Raw genomic sequence first — 8,288 nt, 5'->3', positions numbered from 1 at the left:
TATTTAGATGTTTCCTCAAACTGCTTGTCCCATTTTTGCTCTCCGCACCAATATTCCTCTTGCAGTGATTGCATTCTCCGTGTGTTTTCCCTTTTATCAATACCTCTTGAAATTCATCCCAATACTTTGAGGTTCTTTTGTGTTTACGTGTAGGTGACGGAACCACATCTGTTGTTGTCGCTTCTATATGATCAGAATCACCAGAATCACTTGACTCACTGGCTACAGTTTCTACTTCTTTCGGCTCTGCTGAGTTTACAACTTTACTCTTCTTTGCAGCCTTCGAAACGGTAGCTTTAGGAGGCGGCATACACGGGGATTTCGAAGCGGTAACTTTAGTCTTCTTTACAGGAACACAATGACCACCAACACTACTTCCTGTTTGACTTTTCATGTTGCCTCTGCAAGGAAAAACCAACAAACATCTGTATCAGCCTATCAGGTGTCATAAAGTATAAACGATAACAAAATTTAACAAGCATATACAGTAAGAAAAAGACAAATGTTCCAAGCATATACGCATAAACAGCATACGCATCAACCACACACAAGGAATTAGTAGTTTATGACTTAATTGCCAAAATGGCAGTAGAAGACTTGCTCTTGTGCATGTTTGCTGCAAGCTACTGAAAACACCCAACCTTCGAGCTATCATTGATTTCTCACAAAAACAACCATAGAGTTCACATATCATTGATATTACAGGGATACCCATTCAAGCATAATAAGTTTGCCTTGTCTGTGCAAGAGAAATCATCAAGAACAAGGAAAAAAAATTGATACAAAATGAAAGAAATTAAACAGTAGACTAATAAGAGATGAGCGATTCATTTCAACTAGACAATTACTAGATAAGAAATAGTATAATAACTAGACACAGCAACAAATATAGGCCGGCCTGTTTGACAACTCTACCCACAAATCTAACTTCACTAGCAGCAACAATTAGAGCCATAAGTTCAATTATTGAATTTAGAGAAATTGATCACACCAAACACTGGTTAAAATTGAAAATTGAAAATTGAAATATACCCACTGATTAAAATTGAGAAATTGAAAGATACCCACTGATTAACCTTATCACCACCCATTATTGGAATCAATAATATTTTAGATGCCATTTTCCTAACATTTCTTAACATTCTCTTCTAATTTTTTTTTTAATTGGAATCTCTTCTAAAATCATACTGTAACAGATTCAAGAGGATTCAAAAGCCTCTAAAATCGATTCAATAAAAATCACGCGCATCACTTTAAGAATTTGTAGAGTAGCATATCATACTTTTCTTTCAGTGAAAGAATTTGAGAAACAAAGGATTTCCACTTCCAGAGTGTAGAAGTAGTTGCAGGCAGGAGAAGAAAGTAGATCGGCTGAAATAGGTGGTGAGCTTCTCATCCTTTATATATGACCTAATTTTCGCTGGGATTTTTACAGAATTAGCCTTTATGAAATACCCGAATACCCGCGGGTACCCGACGGGTAGGATCCGGATGGACCCGTTCATAAACGGGTATATATGGGTAATTACCCGCCGGGTCCAAAGTGGTTAATGGGTCCAATTTAAGGACCCGGAACCGGACCCAAATCCATCGGATCCGGTTCCGGACCCGGGTAATGGGTACCCATTGACATCCCTAGATAGAATAAGTAAGATCAGAACACGCAACTACAGAGAAAATAGTTTGGTCTGGCTTCAGAATCCCAATGAAGTCTTTAGGTCGTTAACCTATAATGGATTTAGGAAAAACCTAGGTTAAAGGAGAATAGACTCTAGTCGCAACTAGTATCACACAGGAGGTGTAGGGATTAGGTTTCCCAGTTGCTAGAGTTCTCCCTTATACAGTCTTCAAATCAGGGTTTGATAACTTTCGAACAAAGCAATCAATATTCACTGTTAGATGAAAACCTGATTTAAGATTCAAGCTAATATCTATCCATCGTGATATGGTCTTATCTTGTTACACACAAATGAAATATACCTTCATTTAGATATGGGTAATCGTACCTAAACGTGTATATTGAGTTGACTCAATAACAGTTAACCGAAGTTAGCCATATGAACACTTTTGTCTTAACCATGTTCATCTTAACACTTCTAGATCAAATGATAATCAAATGAATCTAATTGTGTTACTCGTAGAGTTGTTCAATTGTTTATATTCTCATAGAAGTATACAAGACACAATTGAAGCATAATCGGATTGATTCAAAAGAATCAGTTCATGAACATTTTAGCTACGGTTTGCAAAGATTGCATTCCTTAATATATAAATGTATTTGTTCATGAGTATGAAATCATACTTAACCTATTTTAGAACTTAACCACATAAGTTTGCAAACGGGTACGCGAACTTAATCCTTTCTGACAGTTCGCAAACAGGTACGCATATTGTCGTTCCGTACTTGATCTTTTCTGACAATTCGCAAACGGGTATGCATACTGTCGTTCCATGCCGCATTAAGGTGAAACAGTTTGCAAACGGGTGCGTAAACTTAGTTCCCGGACTTTCACAGTTAAAACCGTTCGCATACAGGTATGCATACTTGGTTCTCAGACCTGAATCATTCTTACAACAGTTTGCATATAGGTATCCATATTGTGCTATATCCAGACAATGACTTATTGTTCTGAACTCCCATTTCAATCATTGAAACATTATTAGAGGACGACAATATCTATCTCACACAAACTATTATCTTATAAGAAATTTTCAAGTGATCGAATGATCAATACGAAACATTCCGAGTCTACTTCAAATGACTGTCTCACACAAATCATGTAAGATGTTACACGGCTATTTTCACATGATCATCTTTTGACTTTCGTCAAGAGTAATGATGAACGTAGTTAAAACAAAAAGTTTTCCAACACATATTTCGAGAAAGATATAAGCGAGTTAAACTCAGCTCGAAATATCAATTGTGTATAATGTAAAGTCTATATAGCTACACAAGTTAGTCTCAATAGGAGATAGAATAGAATAGACTTCTGAGTGATAGATGAGTTTAAGCCTCCACATACCTTTTTTTGTTGAATTTTCTTCATGCTCCCCTTAGTAGATCTTCGTCTTAAATCGATGAACGTCGTGAAGTCTAAAGCTCAACTACACATTCTATCCTTATCCGATACATAGCTATAAGTACACTAGAAATCAAGACTTATAGTTTTGACAACTAAACTTGAAAAACAAGCTTGAGATTGCAACGCTTGCGATTTCGACCGAGCAGTGCTCTAACACGGATAATAAGAAAAAATTTCATTATAAGTCGAACCTTGTTTGGAGAGTTTTGAAAAAACTGAAGTTAAAGGTTCGGTTTTTACTCTAAATATCGTATCATCCGAACCATATATCTTTCCAAGTTCGGCTCACATTCAAAAAATCGTATTAGCCGAACATGTTATTGATTCAACTAAAAATACTCAAGTTCATACACATTTAGGGGTTCGACTTTTTATTACGTATGTTCTCTATTGTGCAGCCTTTTTTATGATTAATCAACCAAAAGAAGTGAAAATGACTATAAAAGTGTTAAGAAAGTGAAGTCTAATAATAGAGAATAGCAAGGTCCAAATTTAACTCGTTAAAATCAAGGAAATTTTATCTTCATCTTCAAAAGAATGAAAAGAGGAAGACATCGCAAAAAGAATGAGGTCATTCCGACATCGGACTAAAAAGTTGTGGCCAAAACAAGATCGAAAGACTTGAGTCTACAGAGAGAAGTTCGGCTGATAACTCATCAGCACGAGTCATCCGAACCTGGAGCCTGCAAATCAATATTTTAGAAATGTTATACAGAGATATGTTCGGCTTGAAAGTGATCTAATCGAGTCAGCCGAACATGACAACCACCTGGGGTAAATTTCACTTCTCAGGTTCGGCTGGGAAAGGTTGGCAAGGTATTAGCCGAACCTGACACTGTCTTAACCACCTGGGAAGTTCGGCTATCGTTTAGAAATGAATTATCAGCCGAACTGTTCATAAGCACTTTCAGAACGAAGAATAATGAAAAATTCGGCTGATAATTTGTCTCGCTAGTCAGCCGAACCTCATTCTGTAACTGCAAAAAGCTCTAGTTTTTTTTCTCTAAATTAACATACTCTATCAATTGAAAACAATAAAATAAAAAAGGGTTTAGACAAAATACATTTTAAATCCTCATTTTAGGAGTTGGTTCTTCATTCCGTTGAATTTCTGCTTCTAATCCTTCAACTTCTTCTTGTTCTTCAATTGGGATTAAAAGAAGATTTAGAATGACTACCTACTGCATGTTTCTTTCTGCGAGTTATTTTTGTGGTTGTGTTTGATCGATGATCAAATTTTTTATCTGACGGTTGAGTGGGAATCGGATAGAGAAGAAAAGAAGATGCTTAAGTTTAAAACTGATTTTGATTTTTGGTTTTTAAATTAAAGATAAGAAAATTTTAGTAATATAACCGTTTAGGGGTATATAGGTCATTGCATACCCATTAGACACCCCTTATAAACACACCCTAATTAGGAAAATAAATTTGCATGCCTCAAATTTTTCATGTACGCCCTAAAACATGGTTCCTTGTTAAAGGGGTCACAATTTGGTAAACAACTTTCGCTTAATCAGCCAAAGCCCAAACGCACCGTCCTAATTCTTTTTTCTCCCTCGGTCGGAGTTTTATGGGAAGTCAATTGGCACGTTACCCTCAGACCCTCTTGCGCTTATTTTCCGCTTCCGGTCCTCTGGCTCTTATGTACGTAGTTAGGGGGAAAACCCTAATACAGAGAGTTGCTTATAAGGGAGAAAAAACGTGTTAGGTTTCATGACTGTTCTGAAATTGAGGAGACTGATCAAAATATGAGAACAGAGAAAAGATACTCGCTAATGATGAGGGGCCAGGTGAGATGGAACCAGATGATTTTCCACGAGAGCTAAACTGTTGAGATTATTAGTTCCACATTGTCTAGCCAATCTAAGATCCTGCGGTTTATAATTTTTAGGATCTCTTCATTCATTGTCAATTGGTTTTGAGTTGGATGTCCGTATTCTAACATGGTATTACAGCAGGCTATTTGTGTTGAGTCGTTTGACTGCACCTTTACTCTGGGTCACCCAATTTATTATTGTCCACGTGTTAGACCCAACGAGGCTACACGTGAGGGGACGTGTTGAGATTATTAGTCCCACATTGTATGGGAAATCTAAGATCTTGCGGTTAATAATCCTTATTAGGGCCTCTCCACTCATTGACATTTGATTTTGAGTTGGATGTCGTTATTCTAACATAAACAAATATCTTTTCGAAGATGCCTCTGGTTAATGTGATTTGATTTTCCCCTGGTGACAGTCAAATGTGAATTTCTAATCAAAAATGATTAATCCCCCGCTGACCACATAAATAGAATCGCAATTTCTACGGATTCTCGATAAAGGGTCTCAATAACATGGTATATGATTTTCGTTTAATCAGCTAAAGCCCCAAACTCATCTTGGCATCTCTGGTAAATTGTTATTTCAATCCATTATTAAAAATCGTAAATTGTTATTTCAATCCATTATTAAAAATACCAAAATATGACCGTTTGAACTATAAATTGCATGCTAATCGGTAGACCAAGTCATCACCTCACGGTGTACAGAAAACAGCAACCATTGGTTATCAACTATCCGTTTAAACTTTGTTTTATCAGTTGGAACTGAATTGTATATGCATAAGTATATAAATATTTTCAAAAGTTCAATTTCAGAAGATCATCAAAAAGGAAAATGATGAAGCTATCTACTTTCTCTTTGGTTTCCCTTGCTTTCTCATCTCTGTTAGTTCTTTTTCTTCTCCCTCACAGTGTAAATGCTGCCGATATAATTGAGCCTACATGCAACAAGGCGGCGAAGAGCAGTCCAAATATAAAATACCATTATTGCTTGAACTCTCTAAAAGCAAATCCTAAGAGCCGAAATGCCGATATACAACAACTTGGGATAATTTCGGCAGAATTAGCAAAATCAAAGGCTAACTCGATAAGTATTGTCATCAAGCGTTTGCTGGAGACGAACAAGAATCGGGTTGATAACAAATGCTTACAAGATTGTTTGAAAATCTATTCAAATGCTGCTGAAGATTTAGAGGAAGTTGTTAAAGATTTCAACGCTAAAGATTATTTCGAAGCTAATATCCAAATGAGTGCAGCAATGGATGCTGCAACTAATTGTGAGGATGGATTTAAACAGATGGGTGTGGCTTCTCCATTGACGAAGATGAACGATCGTTATTTTCAAACAACTGCAATCACCCTCGCCATTACTAACATGGCCCGATGATGATCTTTTTCAATTTTTTTGAGCATGTAATTAAGTATTATTTTTCTGATATACCTTTTATTATTTTTACATAAGGAGGCTTGCAAATAAGCTATTCGTCACTCCCTTAATTGTTTCCAAATCACCACACTGTCATTCAAGGCTATTGAATGAAAATGTATCGATTGGTACACATAGAAAGGAAAATGTAACCGAGGACCAACGAATGTAGGCATTCAAGGCTATTGAGCACCTAATAAATCTAAAAAATACTCGTAGCTCTCCCTTTGCGGGGATGCCTAACGGCCAGAAGGACCTAGTTTCTGATCAAAAAAATAATAATAACAATGATAATAAATTTAAAAATTGATTAAATTTGACATTGTACTTGTAGAAGTAACAAAAAATTCCATTCTTTTTGTTTTGAGAATTTAGAAGTCCAAAGTTGGGACCGGATTTTAGCTTAGGGTGATCCAGCATCAACGTACAATGGGGTGAAGACTTCACCAGAAAATCCTGAAAAGTGATGAAAGTACTGACAAAAAATGCAAGAAGATGCATACACTATCAGCATAAGATTTGTCTTATTAGGACAAAAGGGCTTAACCAACGCCTATAATCATAAACAATATCAGCATAAGATGCATACCAAGGTCAGGGCCCAAGACCAAACCAAAATGTTTGTTTGCACTTAGATGCCAAAGTACGGATAACTTTTAAAATTGTTAAAGACCGAGTATTTATTTATCGGAAATGCTATTGCCTACACTATTTATCACTCTAATCACATCTCAAGATGACGTGTCACCACAACTATAATAAAAAAATGGGGGAGAGAAAAGTACTCGGTTAGTTTATCTGTCTACAGATTTGACAATCTATTCTTTTTTCCCTCTTTCTGTTTTGTGCTGAAAATCGGGCAGGAAATTTTCAATTTACATTTGAAATGTGTGTTAAATAAAATTTTGGTAGACTATTTCACCAGAACACCATTGTTTTTCTAAGAGCTTGAGAAATCCACATGGTGCTTTTAAGAAGATGCATATTGAAGAAGTAGGACAGGGACGGATCCAGGAAAGATAATTTTTCTTTTAAGGCCCAGGCTAGAAGTCTTGGTCGAGTAGTAATCTTTTTTTTTTTGGCTTGTGGAGTGAAAAAACTACCTGGGCTAAAGCCCCCTTTAGCCCAGCTGTTGGTCCGTCCCTGAAGTAGGAGAATCTTCCGATGTGAAGAACGTAGTTAGTGTAATACAAAACATATTCAACAAGTTCTTTTTCCGGTGCACAAACAAAACTTGAGAAAGTAGCTATAGCAAAAACTCTGAATTTGAACACAAAAAAACCTGGCGTCTTTAGGGGCGACCCGGAAAGAATTAGGGCGACTAATAAGACAAAATATGGTCACCCAAAACTAAAATAAATCCACCCCTTATTTCAATTTTCTGAAATGTCTAAAATGTCCACCATAATCGGTAGACAATACTATAATCGGTAGTTTATATTGATGTATGTTGGTTTGTGTTACGAAAATTATAATCGGTACTTAAAATAGTAATCTCGTGATGTTAATTTCCTACCGATTATGGTATAGTAGCCCCAAATTCAAATTTTTCCAAAATCAATGGAATTTTGAATTTCTCTATTTGCACAATCGGTAGTTTCATGATGTTTATTATCTACCGATTGTACAATCGTTAGTCTCGTGATGTTCTTTTATTTACTGATTGTGGCAGTAGCCCCAAATTCAAATTTTTCAAAAACCAATGGAATTTTTAATTTCTCTATTTGCACAATCTGTTGTTTCGTGATATTTATTATCTACCGATTGTACAATCGGTAGTCTGGTGATGCTCTCTTTTATCTACCGATTGTGGTAGTTCCCCCAAATTCAAAATTTTCAAAAATCAATGGAATTTTGAATTTCTCTATATGCACAAGCGGTTGGTTCGTGATGTTTATTATCTACCGATTGTACAATCGGTAGTCTGGTGATGTTCTTTTATCTACCGATTGTGGTA

General features: G+C 36.1%; 1 protein-coding gene across 1 annotated transcript; it reads left to right on the top strand.

Annotated features, from left to right (window-relative positions):
* The first annotated feature begins 5,715 nt into the window (after positions 1-5,715).
* Positions 5,716-6,607, top strand: LOC113343207 (putative invertase inhibitor). Its single transcript, XM_026587475.1, has one exon. It carries the CDS (start codon positions 5,741-5,743, stop codon positions 6,290-6,292), a length of 552 nt encoding a protein of 183 aa, XP_026443260.1. The 5' UTR covers positions 5,716-5,740; the 3' UTR covers positions 6,293-6,607.
* The last annotated feature ends 1,681 nt before the right edge of the window (positions 6,608-8,288 follow it).

This window comes from Papaver somniferum, unplaced genomic scaffold, assembly GCF_003573695.1.
Source record: "Papaver somniferum cultivar HN1 unplaced genomic scaffold, ASM357369v1 unplaced-scaffold_57, whole genome shotgun sequence".
Taxonomy (NCBI): Eukaryota; Viridiplantae; Streptophyta; class Magnoliopsida; order Ranunculales; family Papaveraceae; genus Papaver; species Papaver somniferum.
The sequence above is the reverse complement of the archived record's forward strand: the minus strand, read 5'-3'. Positions and strand labels throughout refer to the sequence as shown.